At 40.1% G+C, this 26288-nt stretch overlaps 2 protein-coding genes across 12 annotated transcripts in view; both read right to left on the bottom strand.

Moving 5' to 3' along the window:
• The window catches only part of Tpnt (troponin T, skeletal muscle), a 127544-nt gene that overhangs the window by 2713 nt on the left and 98543 nt on the right, over positions 1-26288 (bottom strand). For 2 of the 11 annotated variants that reach the window (XM_076782323.1, XM_076782234.1), the window contains 10 exons: positions 8449-8469; positions 5067-5084; positions 1613-1643; positions 1414-1518; positions 1191-1287; positions 1052-1088; positions 868-970; positions 556-774; positions 371-463; positions 215-295 (listed from right to left, as the gene is read on the bottom strand). In XM_076782323.1, the coding sequence (XP_076638438.1) occupies positions 215-295; positions 371-463; positions 556-774; positions 868-970; positions 1052-1088; positions 1191-1287; positions 1414-1518; positions 1613-1618 (741 nt within the window). In that variant the 5' untranslated portion in view covers positions 1619-1643; positions 5067-5084; positions 8449-8469. Of the gene's footprint in view, positions 1-214; positions 296-370; positions 464-555; positions 775-867; positions 971-1051; positions 1089-1190; positions 1288-1413; positions 1519-1612; positions 1644-5066; positions 5085-8448; positions 8470-11959; positions 12006-12096; positions 12419-12521; positions 12614-15038; positions 15229-26288 lie in introns of those variants that run through there. The other 9 variants (XM_076781937.1, XM_076781679.1, XM_076781769.1 and 6 more) reach the window with 9 other exon arrangements.
• LOC143350429 (U11/U12 small nuclear ribonucleoprotein 35 kDa protein) lies at positions 20539-21915 on the bottom strand. Its single transcript, XM_076782622.1, has 4 exons — positions 21824-21915; positions 21437-21652; positions 21159-21372; positions 20539-21084 (listed from the first exon to the last, which is right to left on the bottom strand). Exons 1-4 carry the CDS (start codon positions 21857-21859, stop codon positions 20978-20980), a joined length of 573 nt encoding a protein of 190 aa, XP_076638737.1. The 5' UTR covers positions 21860-21915; the 3' UTR covers positions 20539-20977.

Here is a 26288-nt window from a genome sequence, read left to right as displayed (position 1 = left end):
AAACCGTTGCTAGGACGATACCGTGTCGCGACGTTTCGTTACTGGAGGAGCAAACGTATGAATTTTGAATCCATCTTTGGGCATTATTTTTAATCGTTCGGGTCAGATTCAGGGGCGTCGAATTGGCCAAATTGTTTCCGAGACGGACACATCCGAGTCAGCTGAATATTCGAAGAATCAGCGACTGATTTAATTGGTACAAAAGTATACTTACACCCTCGAACAGTTTCTTTTTATCGTCATAGGACCTGGTATCCACGCGACGTTCGTATTTGGAGGCGACTTGGATCTTGGGCTACGGGAAGAGAAACAGGACTTAATCGCACTGAAAGCGCCCGTTTCATTTCGATTGATTTTCTCGTTTGCTTACAGGGTACTTGCCGGTAAGGGCTTCGGGATCAAGACCTTTCTTCAAGGCTTTGTGCCTCAACTGCTGCTTCTGACGTTCCTTTAATTCTTTAAGCTGGAAAGGAACGCAAACGTTTTTTAAAATATTACAAGTACTATACATATAAATGTTACTGGTTGAAATTGCAAGCTGATCGTGGTACTCACGTCATAGTCCTGGCGTTTCTGTCGTTCTTCAAGATCGTATTTCTCGGTTTCGAGCTTAACTATGGTATCCCAGAGTTCGTTGGCCTTAGACCGGAGCTTCTCAATGGACAAACCATCCATTTCCAAAGGTTTGATACGGATGCTCAGCGAGATTTTCTTCTCCTCTTCGAGCTGTTCTTTCGTTTTGTTGCGCTCCAGTTGCGCCGACGTAAGGTTACCCTATATCGAACGGAACAACACATCGGTAACTGCATAGAACGGATCCGTTACGCGGCGTAACACGGTGCATCTATTTTGCGTATCGATACGAACTGCCAGATCTTTCCTGGTGATGGTGAAGTTGGGTCCCTTCTTGCTCTGATCCTTCATCGCTTGCATCATGGCTTGGCGTTTCTTTTCTGATTCCTCGAGACGCCTGGATAAATGACATTTAAAATTAATGCACGGTCTTTACGCGTCTATCAGAAATAGTCGGGGTAAACAGAAGGGAGCGTACTTTCTCTTTTCCTCCATATCACGTTGTTTCTTCTCCTCTGGAAATTTGAATAAGCGTCAAGAAATCTCCGGATAAAGGAACAAAATCGAATACACTTTGTGCAGAGCATCGAAACGAAAAGGAAATAAAATAAACGTACCAATTTCACGTTGGCGACGTTCTTCCTCCTCCTTCTTTTTCTGAGCCAATCTCTTCTCCTCGTCCGCGCGAGTGATCTTGCGCTTGGCTTGTTTCTCCTGCGTTCGACAAACAAAACGACGATGAAAAATACATGGGGAACACAACGGGGGCGCGGAATCTATGCATAAGAAGCATAACAGAGGTACGTGGAACGGACGTAAGCCGAGCTCGCTGATACGTACCTTCAATCTCTTCAGTTCCTCCTCCTCCTTGGCCCTTTGCTTTCGCCATTCTGCAATGTATTCCTTGAGTTGTTCGTCTAGGTCGCTTCTCTTCTGTTCCTGCCTCTGTGTGTTCCCGGAAACGACATGAATGTAAATACGTGTTGAGGCTAAATCTCTCCGATATCGCGTCTACGAGATCACGGGGATCTCTCCTCACCTTCATAAACTCGGGATTCTCCCCAGAGTCCCTGATGTAGGCCGGAGCGAAAACAAAAGTAACTCTCTTTAGTTCCTGCCGCTCGTCCTCTGAGAGATCTCGCAAGATCTTCCAGAACTCCGTACGCCACTCTTACGTTCCACTTTTTCCATTATTTATTACACTTCATCCATTCTCTCTCGTGGCGAACAATTCTTTCTGTATTCTGTTACTTTTTCTTTTGCTTTTAATATGTGTATATTGTTGTTTTTTTTTTTTTTACTTTTCGTCGCAGCCGCGCGTAACAACACGCGTACAGCCACAGACAAACAGACAGACGGCCACACAAACGGACGGACGCACGGACAGACAGAAAGTGTGTAAAGCGCTCGGAGAGAAGAAAATTAGGTGCGCAGTGTAAGAAAGAGAAAAATAAAATATACTTCGGAAAATGAAGGTAGAGCAGGAGGAGACATTAATGAGTTTACAGGAGCTTGGGAAACCGATGAGTTTGCGGCGAGGAGGAATCTATTAGGCTCTCGCGGACGGGATATTGGAAAATTGATGGAGGGTTTTACCGAGAATTACGCGGTCACTTGAATTTAAATTTTGTTTCGACTTTAGGGGTCTGCAGCATTGAAATATTAAAGTTCCTCGGCGTTCTTTGCTGATGCATTTCTGAGATTCTTAAATTTATCGAAACTGAATATCGCGAACGATGTATTTCAATTATAAAAGTTGTTCGAGGAAATATCGTAATATTTAATGGACAAAAACTTTGAATTGACACAATTAATTGCGAATGATCATATTAATTTGAAGCGATCGTCGAAAAGACAAAAAACGGTATTTGGACAGAAATTTGGAAACGCTTCAAAAGTGCATAGACTCTCGAACACGTGAGCGCGGTACCACAGATCAAATTACGTTACATGGATCGAATCCAGGATGGCTTAAAAATAAGGGAAGGATCTCTAATTTTAAAGATGATTTCGTGGTGACAAGAAATAGATTAAATGCTCGATTTTCTGGATCTCAGGGATTAGAGATACGGGACGTCGGACGTTCGTTTAGTGTTTAGCTGAGAAAAATAAAAAAAAAAAAAAAAGTAATACGAAGCCGCTCGAGAACAAGCGATTAAGCATTTTTTACAGAAGCAATTCAGCAGGTTCGAAGAGAAAACTTGAGAAATCTAAACAGCGCACAACGAGAACAAGAATAATCGTGTCTGAAACAGTATGTGGACAACGCTCGTCTAAAAACGTAACAGCGTATCGATAAACTTCGTATAGAAACGATAAGAGACAAACGAAACAAAAATACTCGATTTATTCGAGTAAAACGTACTTTTACGTAACAACATAGACGATGATAAAGGATAAACGGGATAGAAATGGAGCACAGAGATCTCTAGCACTCACTCTTCTTCTCGTCAGACATTTTCTGCTTCTTTCCCAACTCAAATGCAAGCAACACACAGTCGCCGCCGTTATCAGCGTCGTCGCTGTCGTCATTCTTATTGTCAATTATTATCCACAACGTAAAAATCCGTAAAAAGCCACAGTCGAAAGCCAAGGAGGCTGGCCAGTTTACATAAAAAATGAGGTATCGACAATCGTGTCATCGCGGAGGGTCACAGAATTCTCATGCGATTGTCAGCGATTCTGCTTCGACGCCTACGATGATCACAGACTCTGAGGAAAAATTAGAATTGTTTCATCTGCGGTCGCTTAAATTATCGAACGAAATTCGAAATCGCGAGACTGGACCAAATGGGACCGTCTCCAAATTCTTGTCTCGGTCGATTTAATCCGCAACGCGCCGATGAAATCATAAACAGCGTTTAACACCGTTGGCAACGCGACGCGCCATTATGTAACCGCATTATGAAACAATCCGTCGAAATACGCGTTAAAGGAGAGCTCGAAAAACTGACCTCACGATTCCACGAAACATTCAGTGACCCTCCCTAAACGCTTTTAGCCGATCTTTCTGCGACAAAGATACCGAGAACGAGAGGAGGTTTGGCGTGGTAATTATTGGCTGCGGATCGATTGATTATGGCGCAAGATCAACATAATAATTAACAGACGGAGACAAAGGGGGGCGAGGGTACGAAGTTGGCAGTAACAAAAAAAGAAAAACAACTCCTCGAAACGTAGAATACAAAAGAAAATGAAAAAAATAAAAAACGAAACACGACATCAAATCGTTGGCTTGAACGAGATCAACGAAAAACTGGTGGACTCGTCGATACGTGTGTGTACGCAACGTGTACGCGTACAGGGACACGAAGGATCTATGTACAAGAGCCTTTAGTTAATTCGTAATTAATCGGATGTAGAGAGACAAAAAGAAAAAAAACACGAGACGGGGTGAGAAGAGACAGAGAGAAACATCAGCTTGGGGGGCGTGGGGAGGGGAGTGTTGCTTCGAGCACTGATCACGAATTATTAGATTTCGCATTTTGGCAGGATCGAGACTTCGATTGTACCTTCTGTACGGGTAACGGTATTTACGGAACGTCGGACAAACGTAACACGAAAACTAATTTACGCATAACACGAGGAAATGTTTAGTATACACGGTTACGGTATTTACGGAACGTCGGACAAATGGTCGTAACTCAAACTGATTTACACGTAACGGGGGGGAATGTTTAGAATCCACGAACACTGTGAAAGAAAAGGGAATTTCGAGGTTCGAGATTTACAAAAAGAAGGTGGCGAACTATTCGATGGCGGTGAAAGCAAAGAATTTTTACTGGTCTGCCTAAGTTCGTCTCGCGTCTTGGCATCGAGACTTGGCATTAACTAAACAATGCGCCTGACAATGGTTGCGTTTTTCCACCGAACGGTTTATTCGCTAATTATATTGCACGCGGCGCGCTTCAACGGACACCACAGCTTCAGTATAAGAATAAACCGCATTACGTTATCGTACACATATTTATGAAACGTTTGGCAATCGTCCAGCCGACGCAAGTTATATTAGTTGCGTACACCCCTTATGCAACTGCCGCCGTATAATACGGTCAAAAGCCTTAAAACTTTTCGACTAAACAGCCTTGTTGTTTCGCAGAGCTTCGAATCGTCTGTAACGTTACACGGTCAAGAACCTCGAGTAAAAAGTGCAGTCGAATGGAATCAGAGTTTAAGAGAAGACGTTCCCACTTATCCATACGTTTATTTCGAACGAATTTGTCACCACGATGCTCAAACTGCTCAAAAATGCGAACCTGTTTTCGAACCGTGAACGCAGAGAAACGAGAAAATCGCTATCGATGAATAGATTACCGTTTCTGAACGATCGTTTCAGCGCTAGACAAATCGGAATTGCTATCCTCGATCACCGGGAGAGTCTCGTTCCCGCCAAAAATTCGAACAAAAGCGCGGACTTGTGGGGAGGGTTGTGAGAGCGGCCGAAGAACAAAGAAAGTATTATTGACGTGTAAACACCTCGATATTCAACTTACTTTTGGGACGCCCTACCCCTACAAAAAAAGAAAGGAAAGGTACATTAATAACAATGACAATTGTTTCGTCTTTTACGTGAGGACTGCACAAAGCCGCGAAAAAGTGCGTTTCGTTCGCCTTTTCGCTTTTATTCGTTCCGGTTCGAATTAAAATCCTGCCACGATCGGACAAAGAAAGCATCGTTAGAATCGACGACAGCCTGCCGCGTTCCATCCTGCTTTTATCCACTTCCGTTCCCCACCGTTTCTTTACTGCAGAGTCGTAGAAAAGTTTCGCGTTCGACGAAACGGGAACGGGTGCACTCGTACGCGCGCACGTTTTACGAGATTTTGATTGGCTTTTTATAGACGACGTAAAAGAGGAGAACAGGCAGCCTACCGTCTCTTTCATTTCGAGGACCTTGTCACACCTACACGTTATACACAAGGTGTATCCTAACACGTGGTACCCACTTCATTGGTGAATTTGGGACGCAAAAAATGATGAAAAAAGTTCAAACGTATACTCCTACGATTTTCATAGTGAACAGTATAATTAACTTTACCAAACTACGAGCAAACAATGTTCGGTAACCCATTGTTTTCCTTAATGGGAGATTAACAAGCCAATATTACGTCAATTTCTCGGCTAATTGATTGCATGAATTATTGGCAGAAATTCCATTACATGTACGATGCGTATGATTTATGCATGACGGTCCTATTTTAGCCAAACCGCCAGACAATTCTTCAAGGAACGATTTTGCAACAGATAATTAGTCCTGCACGACCCATTTTCTAATCTGATTTATGAAACGAAATGTAAAACTCTGTGACGTCTATGGACTTTTAAAAATAAAAATAACTCGAGAAGATCGAATGATACGTGTTCGCACGAATTTTCTTCGCTGTTTTTGTGCCTCGATCCACCATTGAAGTGAGCCCCATATATTAGCATGCACCATGCATATAGCTTTTCACAAAAACCTTTCCAATTGGACAGCTCAAAATGCGAGAACAGAACGATCATTATGCGACAGAAATAATGCGCAAAGAGACAAAGAAAGTTAGGTGTGGTGGGGTGTATTCGGTGGCTTTGCCTCGGGTCGATTGAAAAGTGAAACTGATTCGACAACGATCAAAAAGTAGAACCAAAAAAGAAAACAATTTCCTAAAAGCTAGTTTCCTAATGATTTACTCGTTATCGATGAACTCTCCAATAAACATACTCGTGGATGGAAAAAAAATATATTTTCGTTACTATGCAGGCTGTTTCGTAACTTCGACAACTTTGTTGGAGAGGTCAGGTTGAGGAAAAAATATCATACGAACGGAAGCCCTATTTTAAGTACTCGCGTGACTATAATAGATTACTATCACAATAGAACTGCAAGCTCGTAATCGATTTTTGCTACAATTATTTGTTACTTATTACATTTTACAAGCTAGAAGCTATTTATGATTTTTTATCACAAGCTTGAGCTCGAATGCACGCGAAACATTAAATTGCTATTGCAATGTTTAGTACAACGTTATTCCAACATTGGATAATCAATAACAAAGTGGGTACTTTGTATTAATCTTGTGATTTTATTATAACAGTAATCGAACTATGGTCAGTTACCGAGTACTTAAAATCAGATCTATGTCCCTACAATATTATTTCCTCAAAATTATCCAAGTCTCTTATACTCGCGATGAAACGTCCTGTGCATCGACATTACTTAATCGAGTGGGATTTAAGAAGTCTATTACCAACAAAAAGAAACAGAGTACTCGGTTTAAAAAATCAATTGCAACACGCATTTAGAATTCCCTGTCACTTTTCAATCGCGTGTATCTTGTTCAGAAACGTGTGAGTGTATGTAGATGGGTGTCTGTTCCATTCGTAACGACCAATGATGTGTACGTGGACGTGTATCAGACGGGACAAGGTGGCAGCGATAGACATATTTATTTAACCATCGACACAACAACAGCGACACAGCATCAAAAACAGAACGATGAAGACAGCGGACGGACCAAACAGAAAAATGACGGTCAAAGATGCAAAGAATCGCGTTGTACGAAATCAGCCATCGTTGCTTTCCCTGGTCTTTCGGCTGAGAAAACCTCACCGCGATTCGGTACAAAAAAAAAAACCACAATGACGACAGTACCAATAGCAGTAAACAAAAAAGAAAACTGAAGGGCGAAAACGATTCTTAAATAGGAAAAAAATATTTTGTAGAGCGAGAGGCCCTCACGGAAGTCTGAAAAATACAGCTCGCGATACGCGTACTCGGTGCTACGATTTACGAATGATTTTAAGTGCAACGAAAAAAAGGATGGGCGACACCAACGCGACTCGTTTCTCTACCAACGTCGAAACGGAAGAAGTGATTTTTCATCGTCACGGTGGACAAGATCGCTCCAACGCTTGGTTCAAAAATTCCGTTTTCTCGCGCATGTAAACGTCACGCGTACGAATCTTTCACAAAATTAAAAAAGCTCAGGGACACAACGCGACGTAAAAAAGTGACTGGTTGAACAATTTGCCATTTTACTTCGCGTTCTGTTCGCGAGACAAACAAAAAATAAGCAATAACGTAATGAATACAGCGTCGTAACAAAGGGTTAAAATTACTGCCTTAATATTTCGCGTATTCCCTTTAGAACTTTAAAAGAAATTGAAATAAACGTTGTCGGAGCATGTGTGACGCATAAACGAAGAAAATACGCAAAAGGGCCGTAGTTTCCCTATCCCTGAGAGAGCCTCTCACGCTCGCTTCGAAAACCCAGCGTTATCGTGTTAATAAACGGTCTTACTGCGCGTTAAACGCGACACGGCAATGGAAATCGCCCTTTTCTCGCGACTTATCAGAAACTAACGTTGCAAAAAAAGAAAAAACGGACACGTTGCTTCCAAAGAATAACCGTGGTACGCAAAGGTTCGCCGGTAATGGTGTCGACAAGGCGGAGAGACTCGACCGATTGCGCGATTTACGAGAAAAGATGTCTCGTTAGAGAAGAGAACGTGTATCGATAAGGCGAAAAGAGACGTGAATAGTAAAGGTGAGCAGAGAGAAAGAGAGAAACAGAACGAACGTCTCGCAATAAAAAGAGTCTCATACAAGAAAAACGAAAAAACGTAAAAAAGAAGAGAGAGAGAGAGAGAGAGAAAAAAAAAAGGAAAAACAAAATACAACATTGCGCGTACAGCGACCAAATGAGAGACAGAAACAGAAACGTAAGAGCCAAGTAGCAAACGAACAGATACTGTACCGGATACAAGACAATACAACGGTTAGACGATTAATAAAGAGAAAGTGATAGAGAAAGAAATAGAGAAACAAAGAAATGAACATAGCTGCCCGAACAAGATGGGCGATTTTTACAGCTTACGACGGGAAAAAAAACTTACTCGATCTTCCTCTCCGGGTGCCTTTGATTTTTCGATTTTTTCGATTCGCGCCGCGCGTTGGTCGTTTGGTCGATGGTGATTTTGATTGATTGGTTGGTTTTTTTTTTGTGTATTGTATGTGGAGATTCGGGCGAGGGGAGAGATGGAGAGATAGATAGAAAAAAAAAACAGAGAAACGTAGATCATAAACCAAAGTCAGAGATAATGGCTAACGGATCGTTGACGGAATCGATCGCGGTAATTATTGTTTCTCGATCCCGATCGTGCTCTCCGTTCGTCGCGTGGAATCGCCGTGAAATATCGCGCGTACGAACGAGATTCCAAAGATCATCGTCGTGCCGCGGAAATATTTCTCCGGAGGTTCGATATCTTTCTTCGACGTTCGCTAAATTGTTTCGCGGAACAATGTTTCAGAAAACTGACTGCGTAGGGGGAAATCGTGTTGAATCGTGGCCTGTATTCGTGCAAACGAATGACGGAGCTTGGACAAAATTTTACTCCATCCGAATGGCTGCGCGACGTCGTTGAATTAATAAGTAACCAGACGTTCCGAGACACAGACGCCATTCGTTTGCTCTATTTTCGCGAGAGAAGCACGACTGTTCTAACTTTAACGACTGTTCGAGAGAGATCGCTCTGGACCGACCACTAATCTAATATTTCGGAACTGCTCGCGTCGAAAATTATTCTACAATGTCGCGAGGTTAAATTCCGTATGTATTAATAGTACTGTATCTCTTTTAATATAATTCAACGATTTGCTAAACACGTAATCCAATATGTCTATCTGGTATTCGGACGCATTGATATCGCGACGAAATGTGTGTGTCAACAGCTGCCCGAAGGATCAGAAATATTGTTTTTCCTCTTTTAAAGTCGCGTAAACCGGGTGTCCAAGGCGACGCGAAGACAGCGCCAAGAGCACGTCCTATTTCTGTAAAAACGAGCATGTCCGTTCTAATTCTAACCGGGCTCGTACTTGGTGAACGAGTGCAGTGTTTGATGTCTCGGTGGCTGTGTGCCTATGATCACAAAGTTGCACAAGTTTGTAACACGACAGACAATTATTCGAGTCAATGACGCCGAGCGTATATCGATTGACGAATGTTGGACAAGAACGAATTGCTGTAATAGACGCGGTGTACCATTAGCCCCTGCGATTATATCATATTAATAACGAACGATGAATTCTTTGATCGTTGGAAACGTCTACGATCTAAATACTTCCCAAGACCGAACCGTTGGAAAAGTGCTAGTTGCGACTGGTTTATGTTTCGCTCGTAATAGTTAGAATTAATGGTACGCCGAATCTGTTAGCCCAATTTAATTTTACGCGTGTGTATTATTGTATGAATATGCAAATTGTCTGGCGTAACTGTGCCAGGCTGTATCTTTGAAACCGTTAGAGGCAGAGAAAACGGTGATGAGATTGAATCAAGTGGGTTTAAATGCTCCATATAATCAATATTTACTCCTATCGACGCCATTATGGCTAGATTTTATATCTTTTAAAATACTACTAAACACTCTCTTGCGAAATATGAATCGTCGTATCGATTGGCATAATAAAAGGAATAAGCTCCCATTAGACAAAAAGTGGACAGCACTTTGCGACTACACGCATGCACATAAATGTATAATAGTACTACAGAAATATGGGACATCTAAAACGATCTAATTCAGCCTTATCGTTCTTTTCTTGTATCTCCGACTGCTTCAAACGCTCGGTTTGGCCTAGTTTCGTGAAACGTGTATACTTTGAATTAGGGTAAAAACGTTTGAAAATTATTTAGAATTGCTTCTATTACTATCTCCGTTCGGTAGTAAATTTTCCAATGCGCAGGGATTTGCTAGAATCTCCTAAACTAAGATGTAGATTCATCCAAGAGAAAGAGCGATCTCTCTGGAAGTTCGGGAAAATACAGTCGAGATCCTGATTCGTAGAAGGGGTGCACCGATTGTTAAAGAGAGATCGAGCGATCGTTGCAATAAACGACTCGAGGAACGCTAACTTCGATCGCTAAACAAACTTTCACGCTGCTCGAAAGGAGCCTAAACGTCTAAGAGATCAGAACACGATCTGGATTCCGCGGTGACTCTGCGCAGTAGTAGCAGACATCTAAACGCAGACAAGCCTCTGGAACTTACTTCCTGGAATGAGAAAACGAGAGAACGTGGACGTTAGATATATTTCGGGAAATGTTCAACGAAGGATTCGGGAATTACAAGACACTTACGTTTCCTCGACCACCTCCTCCTCGCTGCTGCAAAAGAGAAAACGGGAAACGAAATTTGTTAGTGAACGGTTACAGGCAAACGTACGGGGCTATTAATCAAAGAAAAAAAAGAATCGAAAACAAGAATCAAGGGGTGGTTTTCGGGCAGCGGTGGGGGGGGGGCGGGCAAAAGGGCTCTTCTACTTGGTTGCACGTTAAAAACGTCCGTCTTGCAACAGTATCTGTAAAATTCATATTTTATCGCGATTAAGGAACGTTTCATTTGTCACGACATTTTTGGACCCGTCTGTTCACACCACTGAATATAGATCCAAGCCGATCCGACCGAATGATTCATCGTCTGATACATACAGTGTCCGCGTCCATCTGTTTGAATTCTCTGGTTACCAAAATAGACAGACGTTTTGCCTGTACCTGTCAGAATTCTTTTCACTGAAACGTACCGATTTTACAGAACAAAACGACGTTTTTAGCGAGCAATTCAATCGGAGTATCGTGCATTAACAACAATTCTTTCAAGACAAAAACACGTGGTCACGACAGGGTTGGGGGTGGGGGCGGGGGAGTATACTTTCACAGCAAAATTAAACGGGGTAAGGGTGTTTGAACGTTTCACCGATAACGACGTATAGAACAACGGGAGGTAATTTGTGGGGGGAGAAATATATACGATCGGGACCCAAAATACGGAGATATGTTTCATCTTACGTGGACGCAATCGATTATGTCGGATATTGTTCATAGTGTGAGAACGATCGACACAGGGATCTTGGTTATCCTCGACTTATGTAGCAATCTGATAGTGTCGCATCAAGAATGTAACTAGAAATCTGCAAATCACCGCTAACAATAAGAAAGACTGAACGTGATCTATCGACGACATATTTTTTTTACGACGCTTCGTTGGGCTACCGTACTATCTTTTGCTTAAAGTTACGCTTCTGTTGAAATGCCCCCGACATTCTCTGGCGCTCGAACGCTTTGTGAAACTCGATTTCATGGATATTTCAAACGACGGGTCTGATCATTTTTCAGGTACTGTCCGATGCACGTGCGCCCGTGTTACGTAACGGCTTGCGTTCGCTTCATCGGATTGTTCTTTTTACCAAAATCGTCTTTGAATAGTCTGGTTTTAACGAAACACGTTCGACGTAAAAACTAAAAAGACAATGTATCGATAGAATAGAATAAACGATAATTTAAGCGTCGGAGAATGTCGAGAATCGCGTCGATTACGTTTCGTAACGTCTCGTGGCGCCGGTTTCGATACTTACGAGTATTGGTCCTCGTCGTCAGACATGTTTGCGGGTGGTTAAGGTGCTGCAACACGTAAACAGACCACTGATTAACACAACCTGTTCACGATCGAATGTCTTCTAAATCGCTTCACACCGCATTGGATTTTTTTTACTTCTCGATTCACGGTATCGCATCAACGGAATGGACGACCGGAATCATCCGCTCTCGAGCCGGCTCTAACTCGTTCCTTTTCTTATACGAAATGGAAAAACGCCCTGTTGGCGAGCTCTCGATTCGTCGTCGTGCCGCCGTGACGACAAAATACGCGTCGCGTCCCCGCGAGAGAAAAATGTCGGCGCACTCGCGGCGATGAAATTTCGAAAAACCGATAAATCCGATCGTCCCCGTTCGCTCGTACGCGCAGGCGCCCGGGACGCGGTGGTGTACTTCTCGCGAAAAATGTTAAATAAACAAGTGGCCAAAAGAGTAGTTGGGAGAGAGAGAAAGAGAGAGAGACAGAGAGAGAGTGTGTCTGTGTATGTTAGAGAGAGAGAAATCGTGCGTGTGTGCACGCGATTACGGAGTCATAAATCGAACCTGGCGGGCGCGAGAAAGAAGAAGCTAGAAAAGAAAGGAAGTCGAAGGGGACGAGACGATGCACTGGTGCAAAGGTAATCCGATATTCTGAGACGAGAAAGAGAGTGCCAGTTTGCTAACCCTGGCCGCAAGCTCGACGTCGCAAGCTCTATAAGGAGCCATCCCCCTTCTCTTCCTCGTCGCTCTAATTTTAGAAAACCGACTCTCTACTCTTCTCTCTCTCCCTTTTTTCCTTTCGCCTCCCTCGCTCTCTATGGCAGTTCCTCCACCTCTTCGTTGATCTCGTCTTCGTTGCCGTTGTCGTCATCGAGCTTTCCGAGCATTTTCTGCCCTCAGCCGGCGAAATCAAACTTCGACTTCGGCATTTTACTTCGCCCGATACGATAATTTCCTTTGGAAAAGCACGGAACGTACTATCGTTTATTTCCAACGTAGCCGAACGACTATACAACTTGTCCACGGATCCTAGAGTCGATTGTCTCTAACGTCAATTTATGGGAAATCCAAAATTTCTTTTGGGGGCATCGTTGCCCTTTAAACGCAATTTATACGAATTACTTCGCGCATGCACTTACATGCAATTGTGTACCAAGGGGTGATCACCCTTTAAATAAATAAGATCACGAAATCGTTGACGCGGATCGATAACACCACGTTCTTTTAAAGTTATAGAATATAAGTCTAACCATGTTTTGTTGCTCTACTGAATACCGTTGATAGAGTGTTGAACATAATCTTTATTGCAACTTGAATGTTATTTTTCTGTGTTCATATAATGTCTAGGTACCACGATTGTCCAAAAATAATCATATACAACCAAATTGATAAAATGAAAAATTATGTCTGGTTTTATAAATTCGGATTTATTCCTTGTCTATCTTAATAAATATGATTATCACTGGATCAGTATTGTACCAAGACTTAAGAACCATCTTCTGGTCTAACCTGTAACATTAAAATGTCTTGAAGAGATTCCTAAATCGTAACGTCGAAAATAACATTCAAAGTGTAAAGATTACGTTCTGAATAGCTCGACAGATTCCACTCGTTTAAAATTACTCTGTAGCGAGGAGAAAGGCTGTCGTAGATCGAGTTCATCGAGGCACGAAAACGAAAGGAATTTCAGACATTCCGGGCGCTAATTTTGCGACTCGCTTCTTATTATGCCGTACAATATGACACGCGTTATGGAAGTAAAGAACAATATTACATAATTACGTACGTCAGACTTGAATGTCTTGAAATGGGATATCCGACGTGCGTTTATAGTTCTCACGGCGCCAACGCGATTCGTTTCTATATCGGTACCGCGAGACCCGCCATATTTAGAAAATGGAAGCAATTTCGTTCTGTGTAGCTCGACCGTCCAGCTCCGAGCGAATATTTCCATGCGAAAGGCAATATTTGAGCACGAAATTCGCGCTGTTATTTAAAAAACTCGATGCACGATATTATTACGGAAGAAAAGTGCATACGGGCACGAATACAACAAAATCACGACAATTTTAATTTATTTCGCATCGAAATCAAAGTGGAGTCTGTAAAGCAGACATTCGTAAAATAACTTGAATCGAGATTGCGTTTATTATTAATTACTACTACTCGTGTGCATGGTTTTAAAATTCTAGGCAAATAAATTGTGTTTAATATTTCTTTTTATCAAGTTATCGAGAATTTTAAAAAATAGGAGACACATTTAGGTCATCACTGATATAGGTAACTCGTTACAACCGAGTTCGACAGTACCACGAGAGTAATTTTCACCGGGAAATATTTAACTTGGTCGCTAGCCGGCTAAAACTTATGCAAACACTCGTTAAATTCTCACCGTCCTTCCGCGATACCATTAAAACGGGAACCGTTCGCGGTACAACAGAATCGTCGTCAACTTTCGGACCGTAAATTTCCGGAACGATTAACGCATCACGTGTCTTGGCGAGCGTAAGCTCGTCCTAAAAGGCGGTCGTAGACGAAACCGAGCTCCTTCAGAGTCTCGGAAAGTTCTCCGTGGATTGTTTAAGCATGTCCTGAAAACTTATCCGATCCCTCGCACGAACTTTCCCTCCCGAACCTCCGAAGTTTCACCTGGAGGGCTAGGCAACGTCGGGTCCGATCTCCAACAGTTTCAGTAGATAAAGTCGTGGCGTGATCAGGCGTCGGTTGCGCGAGACTTTTGATCGCGAACGCCCCGTCGATCCTAGTCGATTTTCACGACGTCTCCCGTGTACAGCTTCGATCTTTCGCCTCCTGGGTCCTCTCTTGGTCCCTCGATCCAAGCTAATCGGATTTTTCACTTTTCACACTTTCGTTGCTCTTCGGTCGCGATACCATCGGCAACGAAGACGAGGAGTTTGGTGATCCGTGAACGCACAAACCAAAAAAAAAAATCGCTCACTGGATCGAACCCATGGAAAAACGTGTATACGTGAACGGTACACCACCGAATAGTCACTGATCGACCGATTACGGTAATGCAAAACGAAATGAGCACAATGGAAAAATAGTTTAGGAACTTACACTCGAACGGTGTCAATGTGTGGCAATGTGTGTGGACGTGTGGGTGGGTGGGAGAGTGTGTATGTGGTGGTATGAGGGTTCGCCTCGGGGCACCAGCCGAGCAACAGATGCTTCCAACAGGCACGCACGAAGAGCTTTTGCTGGTGGAATGTGGAGTCCGCGACAGCTCGAGCGGCTCTGAAGTCCTGCGGGCAGAGTCTGGACAGCACCAAGACTCGGAACGATGCCTACACGGTTCGAACGACTCGATCGCTCCCTTTCGTTTCGCTATTAATAGATAGCAGATCCACGTCCGTGGGGCGCGAGCGTGATACGATCCTGGCACGCTACTATTTTCGTCCCTTCTACGATCCCGTGTGGATCGCTCGTTTTCCCGCGGACCCCTTTTCGCTCTGTTCCGCCCCCGCAACGCTGCTGTCCGCCGCGAATCATCGATGAGACCGACAGATTGGAAGGGATAGACGAATTTTGAATACCTTGATTAGGAGTTTACAACGCGCCGCTAAGACCTTCCCTGTCATTTATCCGAATCGGTTGCACTCCCGTCGGTCTCGGTGAGCGGTAAGAAATTCTTTTAAAGCGTTTTATTTCTCGATCGCGGGTTTTATCGATCGCCAGCATTCGAATTAACGTCGTCGCGCGAATTAATAAGCTTCGAACCGATCGCTATAGAATCTCGAGTGCGTTAACAGACGCATTCTTGACATTTCCAAGTGCCACATAACGAGCATCGTAGCCGACACACTTATATATATTTCTACTAAAATTAACTGGCGTTGCTCGGAATAAGCAAACTACAATCTGTATTCATACGAGACAACTTATTCATACGAATGTATTCGGACAAATTTTATTGTGTAATTTCGGTACGAGGTACAGTACGCGTTATATTAAACGTAAATAATGGGTATGTAATTTCGAGTAAAATGCAGGAAGAATATTCGTGCCACCGATAGTAATCAGAAATTTGAACAGCGTTCTTTAATTAACTCTAAACGAATACGAATACGACATAAATATAGCGGTATTCTCTAACGTCGAATACTGGGACGTCGCTGTTTTTCTACGTTTCACTGAATTCATCTTAATACCTGCATTGTTTAGCCGAGCAAAAGCCAAGCCTCGTTAAAATTTAATAAATGACGCGTCAACTCAACCGAGAATACGAAAACTGCGACGTAATCCTAAACCACAGCTTAACTGCAAAGTTCGGATTCGGGCGAAATGTGCCGCTAATTGGAACTTTTACCCATTTAAATAAACAAACAAAAGGTAGTCTCGAGTTTTACGATTTTAAATAAAAAATATACTACAATTATACAATCTTCCGTTGAACGTAACAGTTGTTTACGACACTTTAGTGATGTACCAAAGTAAAACCTCACAGTGCTTAAAATGTAAGAATTTAAAGTCATACTAAAACGTTAAAAAGTCCAGCGCGTTTCTGCAACTAATACACCGATCCGACGAAAGTTCTTACAATTTCAATATATTTTTATTCCAGAGTCTTAAAACAGACACATTCTAAAAAAACAATAACCAATTAGTATATTTCATTCCGAGTTTGCTAGTGGACTCTTCGGTAAGGATTTTCTGGCAGATCCTGCCTTACAATAGACGCGACTAAACGTTTGAACAGTCTCCTATTTGTGGAGTATTCAGGTCAAACTTAGCATCGAGAAGAATTTGTTCTCTGCACCAAAGCGATTGCTTCTTGTGTACTAATCTCTAAAATTAAGAACAGCGAGTAAACTAAAATTTTCATTAATTTTATTTAGTAAATATTAGACACATAAATATATAAATATCTATTCGTACAGCAAAATGTACCAGGTGATCTTTGCGTTCAAAAAGACTATGCGCGAAATTCGACTTAAGAGATTTTGTAACATACTACTATTTCGACAATTTATGTAAATGATCTAGTGTCGTAACTTGTTTACTTCTCGTGTAAGTGCCATTAATATGAAGTATACGTTCCTATAATGCCAACTGCATATCAAGATACTATGATTGACGATAAGCAGATGTTTCTTGCATTACTATCATATATTATCAATATGATAGTTTGCTTTTAACGTAAAGTTACTTTTCGCGAAGTAATTCTCAAAGCAATGTAGCATAACAGAGGGATGCTGAGGGATCATTCATGTTTTGAGTACTATTGTTAACTATTTTATGACATCGAAGAACCCACACGAACCTTTCGTCGCCTTTTAGATTACTGCTTATAAAGTTATTCTGAATCTTATACGTGTAGCAGTATGAAGGAGTACGTAGAAGTTCATGAATCTTTAGTAACTTCTTTGACACTTCAATTAGTTTCAGCAACTTTCGTTAGTGGGTGTTAATTGATCTACTTAAACTATATTGTCTAATTGAATCACTTTGGATCTCCCTCGAGATTATTAAATCTTGTGTAACACTGTGTTCGTGCTAGGATTGCGTCAAAGTTGATGCGTTGACATTTGAAAAGCACCGTTGCTAAAATGATTTTACACGTGACGCAAGGGTATCTACGCGAATTTTTAAACCTTTATTTACTTAAAATAAATTTTATATAAAAATATAAAATATAAAACGACTCCATTATTTTACCAACGAAAAATAAGTTCAGAATTGTATGCTTATAACCGGTTGAAGCTATAAATTCCCATACTAGATGATAAGAGCTTTAATTCGTGTAATTTAAAGTACGAGCGTAATTTTAGCTACTTAAAAATAGCAGTTTATTCGAAAGTGTGCCAGCCACTCGCAAACCTTTTCACATTTCCTTTTTACTTCCCTTCCGGCGTGCGTTCGCTACCGCCAAGGAATGGAGAAAATGGAAGTGTATTTTTAATGGTCGGACGGAAAATCTCGAGACTCGTAACTATGGCCACATTGAGAAACGAGAGCCGGAAATTGCAGCGAATTAAAAACCGTTTCACGAATGTCATTCGACGAATGGCTATTTATCGTGAAAGTCTAAAGCACTAAATTCCACCCTTCCCGGACGTCTTGCCTTTCATTTTCGGAAATACCCTCTCTCGTCCCTCTTAAGAGGGTGCAGTATGCTCTGGAAAAAGCTTCGCGAAATATCCCTCGGTCTTATCTGCGATAAGAGCTTGGATCTCTCGAGCAGACCGTAAAAATGAAATCCCCGTCATGTCGTACGTTTGCAATAAAGCTTTACAATAAAAAACAAACTTACCATCGCAATAAACTATTGTATTTTAGCTAATTTAATCCTGCCTGTGCTTGTATTTATTTTATTATTGTTCTTTCCAAATTATTACATTGATTGCTTTATTGTATTTCTTGTATCACTCCCTTTGCCCTTTCATTTTGTCATATTTACCATTTTCACTGTACTCAATATTACAGATGTAGGTTAATGCAATACCAGCCAAATGGAGTTTTATACCACCATTCACATCATTATAATTTGTTCGTGGTATAATTAAAACGGACATTACAAAGAATTGTAACTTAAAACATGTGTTGATTCTGATTACAAACACACAATTTTTAAATCTTATTCGTTGCATACTCGAGCCACGTTAATAACGTGCATCATAAATGTAACGATTAATATATTTATGAAAATATTGTTACTATTTATTCGTAAACAAATGCTGAGTAACATTTTTTTTTCTGTTTCTTTTCACGCTTAGAAATCGATATGCAGAAACGAAAGCAACAGCCGATGGAAAATTTTTCCATGGAGTAAGTTATTTTTGATGCTGATATAGTTACATTATATCTGTCTCGTAGCTATTCCGTATTTAAGACCGGCATAAAGCATTCTGCCCACCCGACTACGTGGACAGGGCACTAAATATATTTATCCTCCGACGATGACAACACGAGTTCCATCGATAGTGATTCCTTCAAACGCAGTCGCTCAAAACAGTCCGTCATACTCGATATAACTATTTCTCATACACATATTCTGTTTCATTGACCAAGAGAACAGAAATTAAATCATAAAATCGATTTATTTTGCGTACTCTTAAAAGTTTACTGCTTTAAGATAATAAGTTAGAATATTTCAAACGTTTATAACGAACGAACTCCAATACTTGTAAACTATCAAAAAATAAAAACAATACTAATCCCATTGAAAACGGGAAAATCGAATCGGAAAGGTTAAGTATTAAAGGCTAGGAACCTGAAACCCGTCGAATCGATCTAGTGTTAAAAAGGTGAGATTGGTTGAATTGTTATTCTAATTGTCTGAAGAGAAACGAGGTTGAGAATGTCCCTATAGAGGGAAATCCCTGTGCAATTGCGCCAAGTGGTCCCCGAGTAGCTTGGTACACGGCAGCAGCTGTGTCCGTGAATAAAAAAAGCACGACGGGCAGCGTTGTGTTTTGAAAACGGGAACACCGGCCGAGCCGACGAAATAGGAGCCGCGATAAACGAATGTGGGTTGGCCCTCTGAGAGACCTTGGCTAACGCGAGGGGGCAGAGAGACGTCGAGGAAGGAGGCTACCTTATCAGAGGTAACCTGGAAGCTCAAACTTCGTCCGCGTGGTCGACGTCGAACCACGAGGCGGCTCCTTATATGGAGGGGGCCACGCTAGGGAGAGGGCGCCGCGACGCTCGGGTATAAAGTTCCACGACGCTGACGACGTCGCTCACATCGCGCCAGAAAGCTCGCCTCCTTGGCTTACTTGCTCTCGCGTGATCGCAGATTAATTGCTCTTCTTGGGTTGCGTTGAGGACGTCATGTTTTTACATCCACATGCACCTGACCCTCTTTTTACATGAAATTAAAGTACTTTTTTTATAGTTCGCATCTTGTAAAACAAATATTACACGTTTCTGTTAATCAGTATTTGCACAACCGTTTCTACACGGTACAGTTTCACCGTGTAAAAAGAGGATTAAGTGTAATTCAAGCCCCCTTAAAAGTTTATTGGACAATTCTAATAATCCTGTATGAATTAATTGGCTCGAAATCGAAGTTGGATGATACTAGCACAGACGAGGTATACGAGTAAACCTTCCACCCAATGTATTTTTTCGGTCCATTTTTCTGGGGCTCTAGAGCCCCATTACCATTTTTATGTCACTCGCAACGTTACCAACAGATTTAGATTTAGAAATTACAGAAATTTTGGTATTTTTTAACGGAATGAGTGCTGTACGGTTCAGAATTGAGCATCAATCGATTAATTTCCTTGGAGTAACCAATCGATTAAGATTATTTAAAGATTTCATGGTTATTAAAAAATGTCTATTCGTATACCTCGTGTGTGTGTGTGTGTATTGAAAAGTTTTACATAAAAAAATAGTTTTGATAGTACGAAAACGAATACTATAAAATAATTCTATCAAACTTATATAATCTAATAAAGTCATAAATATAAAAACTTATAAATACTTATATTAAATTGGAAAAATATTTTCTGACATTACAATCATTTCATGGAAGAAACATTCGCTAATTGCTTTATTTCATCATGCCTATTACCGAAATTATTCCTAATGTCTGTAGGTGACAGACAAGAAATATGGATCTTACATGTTTATATTGGATCAAAGTCAAAATTAAAACATCCTACAGGTTATATTTTGACTAGACACAGATGCAACATAATAACATTGTCAGAAATTTCGAAATGTCTCATATTTCTTTCATTGTAAAATACCGAAAACATGCGGTTCCGTTCCCGGTAATAAATAGAGTAAGCGTAAAAAAGTACAAGAGATATAAAAATAAATTTTGCGAATAGAGAGTGAGGAATAATTTAAGGGAGAAGTGGCATGAGAGAAGAATAGACTTCCACCTAGTGAAGGAAAATACAAGTACAGAACAATAGAAGCCTAAGATCATAGGGAAAGATTGGTGGAAGCTGGGACTATGACAGGAAAGAATGAGCAAATAGATACAGCATCAAGAAGACACATCCCAACTTAAAAATTAAAATTTTTGTAAATATAAAATTATGTTAATTATGATGTCTTATAATATTAGGTACAATTGGTTTTTTGAAAGGTCTATCACTTCCACCAAATCTTAACTGGCCTGATTCTTTTTTTCCACCAAAACCACCCCCTGAAAAATTAAAACTTACAAATACTCTATATGCACAGAGTATAAGTAGTTGATATAGAGTTAATTAATCTTACCAAGTCTCCTTGGTTTCCAGCCTTTCATGGTACGACCACATTCCTGATCCACAAAAATTTTGTAACCTTTCAGTGTTGTGTCACTATAACGTCTAATTGCCCTCCTAGCTTCATCTTCATTTCTCATTTCTACAAATCCATATCCCTGGGATAGTCCAGTCACAACATCGACAATTACTTTTGCTGATACAACATCTCCATACCTAGAAAAGAACTAAATATATTAACATTTAAAATATATATAATTGTAGTGATGTTATGAAGACTATGAAATATACCTCTTTTAAATCGTATTTCGTAATTTTTGGACCAAATCTAGTTACAAATAATGTTCTCTCTGGTTTCGATTTTAATCCGTGAGGTGGTTCATAATGTGCTTGTATGGCACGACTAACAGCTTTATCGTGTGGCTCCGTATCTGTGCCATCAATACTGCCAGATTTTAGGGGATCATACTGTCTGGCATACGGACTCCAATTCTGTAGTATATCCACCTAAAATCCAAACATATGCCAGACTTAATCTTAGTTTATTTTTACACAACTTTCGGAATAATTTCGAAAACATAACCTTTAAAATTAAAAACTGTAATCAAATGATAGATCAAAAGAAAATGGTAACTTATTTATATATTTAAAAATGTTCTTAAATGAACGAAACATTACTTTTGTTTTCATTGGAAGACGTTGTTTAACGTCCATTCTCACGAAAACAACAGCTTCAAAACAACACTAGTAACACAGACGACATATACGAATAGACTTTCCACCTTATGGACTTTCGTGGCCCAATCTGACTGCCATACCGACCTGAAAATTCGAGGTGATTTTAACGTCCTCTTCTCATAGATGGCTGTCAGTTGAGAAGGCAACCCAGTATCATCAGACGGCAAACCAGGGACAGATATTTTCGGCGAAAAAAATTATTTTCAGTTGCAAGGGTCAATTACAATAATGTTTGGTCAATAGACATACTCCCGAAATCCTATTCATGTTCAAGAAAAAAATTCTGATGTAAAGTCACAGACGAGGTATACGAGTAGACCTTTCACCCAATGTATTTTTTCGTCCCATTTTTCTGAGGCTCTAGAGCCCCATTACCACTTTCGTGTCACTCGCAATGTTACCAACAGATTTAGAAATAAACGCAAGTGCAAGTGAGACAGAAATTGAAATTACAGAGATTTTAGTATTTTTTAACGAAATGAAAGCTGTACAGTCCAGAATTGAGCACCAATCGATTAATTTTATTGGAGTAACCAATCGATTAAGATCATTTAAAGATATCAAGATTATTAAAATACGTATGAATGTACTTCATTGATAAATACGCCGCAAATCCTCTATTTTTTTATTTTGAATTGTAATGTATCGTTTATTTAAAAAATAACTCGGTAAAAATGTATTTGCGACTCGAAATCGGTGTTATCAGACCGCAAACCGGGGCGAAGAAGGTATGTGAAACTATAAGATGAACGCAGCCATTAGCTCATATTATTTGCTATGTAATTAATAATTATATTAATTCATTTCTAAATCTGTTGGTAACGTTGCGAGTGACACGAAAATGGTAATGGGGTTTCGAGACCCCATAAAAATGAGCCGAAAAAATACATCGGGTGAAAGGTCTACTCGTATACATCGTTTGTGATAACAGTATCTTGACTTTAGAACCTTTAGAATACTATCATACAATGCGTAGATAATTTTTGATCGAAACTTTTGTCGATATTGTATCAGAAGCAAAATTCGTGAACTTGTCAACGTTACCGACGATCGGGTTAAATGTAATTCTCAGAATCATTGTTCTTAAACACAGAGTGTGCTATAATACTATTTACTTTTTACGGGATCAGTATTTCGATTAGTTAGGACGCAACCTCGTGTTCAATCGGCGGCGTGAACACCTAATTAGTCATTAAACTATTGTTTATAAGAGCTATATTAATTCGAAAACGTGTAATTTAGATTCAGTCAGTGCTACCAATTCCGAAGTGTCGACAGATTCGCGATATTCCAACGTCACAATCGATTATCGTTACAACGAATAAATTTCAATACATCACGTATCATATTACTTTCTGACAATTATTAAATAATCAGTTACCGAATTAAGCTTGCCTTGACTATCTTCGTGTGTATCCAGAAAGTAGAGAAATAAAATTTATTCGTTTTGTTAGAAAAATAGAAAGAAATTCGTCGATCGATAATCGAATAGGAACATTCGTCGTTTCACGTACGCACCCTATGGCTAAAAAGTGCAACTTTGTGCATCGTGATTTCGTGTAATCGCCGAAGTGAATAATGCGAATTTTTCGTCCATCAGTATTCTACAGTCAAGGTATTTATTTTCTATAGGCTTATTTTCGTTCTTTTTCTTTTGTATCCGCGGTTTTTATTTGAGACATAAGTCGTTTTGTGAATTAACGAATCTTCGAAAATGAGGTTTAACCATCCTCGAAATTCAAGCTTCGGGAATCATCGGATCCCCCCCACCCTCCCGCCTATTTCGCGACCGTTACTCGGTACAACGGTCGCCATTACTATTCTAAAAATCGGCGGGGTAAGACGTGTCTGATCGTGTCTGGACCTGTCGCCGTTTCGCGATCGAGGTGTGTATTTCTAACCTGCTATTTCCTCCTTATTATTCGCGTTTACTTTCTAACGATGCTTTCGTTTAAAATTAATACAATTCTACCATAAATCGAGTCGAAATTGTGAGAGAAGTTGAATCATATTCTCTTCGATATCCAACCGGCGTCGATTCTTTACAATTCTCGACGAAATTACGCGTCTTATATAGATTATTTCAAGTTTAATTATTCTTAAATCATGTTTCCTGTAATGCATTTGCTTTCAATTTGTATTTTATTTCTGTTAAAGTTGCTGAAATTCGAAGTCAGGGAATTTCGTTTCAAAATGGAAGCTTCGAGAATCTTCGGAGGCCCCCCCCCCTTCCGCCTATCTCGCGAGCGATGCTGGGTAACGAGGGGACGCCATTACCATTCTAAAAATTAGCGGGGTAAGACGTGCCTGATCGTGTCTGGACCTGTCGCCGTTTCGCGATCGAGGTGTGTATTTCTAACCTACTATTTCCTCGTTATTACTCGCGTTTACTTTCTAACGATGCTTTCGTTTAAAATTAATACAATTCTACCACAAATTGAATCGGAATTGTGAGGGAAGTTGAATCATATTTCCTTCGATATCCAACCGGCGTCGATTCTTTACAATTCTCTAAACGAAATTCCGTATCTTGTACATATTATTTCGAGATCAATTATTCTTTAATTATGTTTCCTGTAATGCATTTGCTTTCAATTTGTATTTTATTTCTGTTAAACTCTCTGAAATTCGAAGTCAAGGAATTTCGTTTCAAAATGGAAGCTTCGAGAAGCTTCGAGAAGCTTCGGAGGCGCCCCCTCCTTTCGCCTATCTCGCGAGCGATGCTGGGTAGAACGAGGGGTCGCCATTACCATTGTAAAAATTAGCGGGGTAAGACGTGTCTGATCGTGTCTGGACCTGTCGCCGTTTCGCGATCGAGGTGTGTATTTCTAACCTGTTATTTCCTCATTATTACTTGCGTTTACTTTCTAACGATGCTTTCGTTTAAAATTAATACATTTCTACCATGAATTGAGTCGAAATTCTGGATAAAAGTAAATCGTATTTCGCACGCTTTCTTCGATGTCTAACCGGCGTCGGTTCACAATACCTCTATAAAGGAAATTACATATCTTGTAGATATTATTTCAAGTTTAATTGTCATTAAATATGTTTATTGTGATGCATTTGACTTCAATTTCTATTTTATTTCTGTTACAGATTCTGATTGAAATTCGAAGTGGAAGGAATCCATCCATTTTGAAATAGAAGCTTCGGCAATCTTCGGATTCCTCCGTATTAATTCGCGAACGATCCTGCGTACCGCGAGTGGCCGCCATTTCCTTTGTAAAAATCTGCGTGGCGAGACGTGCCAAGACGTGTCGACTTCTCACGACCAAAAAAGTACGTTTTTCATTATTAATACTACTCGCGTTTACTCTCAAACGGTGCTTTTGTTTAATTATTTTGTTAATTAATACATTTCTAATATGAATTGAGACGGAATTCTGAGAAAAATTGAATCGCGTTTCGAACATTTTCTTCGAGATTTGACTGGCGTCGATTTATTATATCTTCGGCAATCTTCGGGTTCCTCCGTATTAATTCGCGAACGATGCTGCGTACCGCGAGTGGCCGCCATTTCCTTTGTAAAAATCGGTGTGGCAAGACGTGCCAAGACGTGTCGGCTTCTCGCGACCAAAAAAGTACGTTTTTCATCATTAATACTACTCGCGTCTACTCTCAAACGGTACTTTTGTTTAATTGTTTTGCTAATTAATACATTTCTAATATAAATTGAGACGGAATTCTGAGAAAAATTGAATCGCGTTTCGAACGTTTTCTTCGAGATTTAACTGGCATTGATTTATTATATCTCTTTAAAGGAAATTACGCATCTTGTACATTATTTCTAGTTTAATTATTGCTTAATTATGATTAGATGTGTTTACTGTGATACATTTGACTTTATTTCTGTCGCAGTCTTTCGAATTCAAATACAAGGCAAGCTACCGGTACGGAATGGCGTCCATTAGGAAACTTTAAAATGGCGTCATCTTGAAATGGTATAATTGGTAATATGTAATATACATATTTTATTAAAATAAATAATATTTGTACATTTTTTATATACTTTTATAATTTTATCGATTTGTTATTTGTCGAAAGTGTGATACATCAATGCAGAAATTAAATAATTGAATTTAAATAATAAATAATTTTTTAATTTGTATTACAATCGATTTCGATCAAGTGGCTAATTAAATAGGAATTAATAGGCGTATTTTATTGCATTTTGATCGCGATTATATATTCGTGGGCGTCAAATATTTACTATTTTTTCAAAATTCATCATTATGAATTGTTCCAATTGTTATTTGCATACAATTTTCTATGGAAGTTGAGTAAAACATAGAAAATACGTAATTATTGCTATTCAGATACAATTAAATATCAAACTTTAATTTTTGTACGTTTCAGAACGTTTATAAAAATCGAAATGTATATTAAAATTCAATTTAGTTAA

This window comes from Colletes latitarsis, chromosome 1 (assembly GCF_051014445.1).
Source record: "Colletes latitarsis isolate SP2378_abdomen chromosome 1, iyColLati1, whole genome shotgun sequence".
Classification (NCBI taxonomy): domain Eukaryota; kingdom Metazoa; phylum Arthropoda; class Insecta; order Hymenoptera; family Colletidae; genus Colletes; species Colletes latitarsis.
The sequence above is the reverse complement of the archived record's forward strand: the minus strand, read 5'-3'. Positions and strand labels throughout refer to the sequence as shown.

Coding starts and splice junctions, on each gene's coding strand:
- LOC143350429 (XM_076782622.1), bottom strand. CDS start 21,859: ATGGACGTTAAACAACGTCTTCCAATGAAAACAAAA. Junction 21,653..21,823: donor GTCTTCCAATGAAAACAAAA/GTAATGTTTCGT, acceptor TTTGGATTTTAG/GTGGATATACTACAGAATTG. Junction 21,373..21,436: donor CGAAATACGATTTAAAAGAG/GTATATTTCATA, acceptor TAATATATTTAG/TTCTTTTCTAGGTATGGAGA.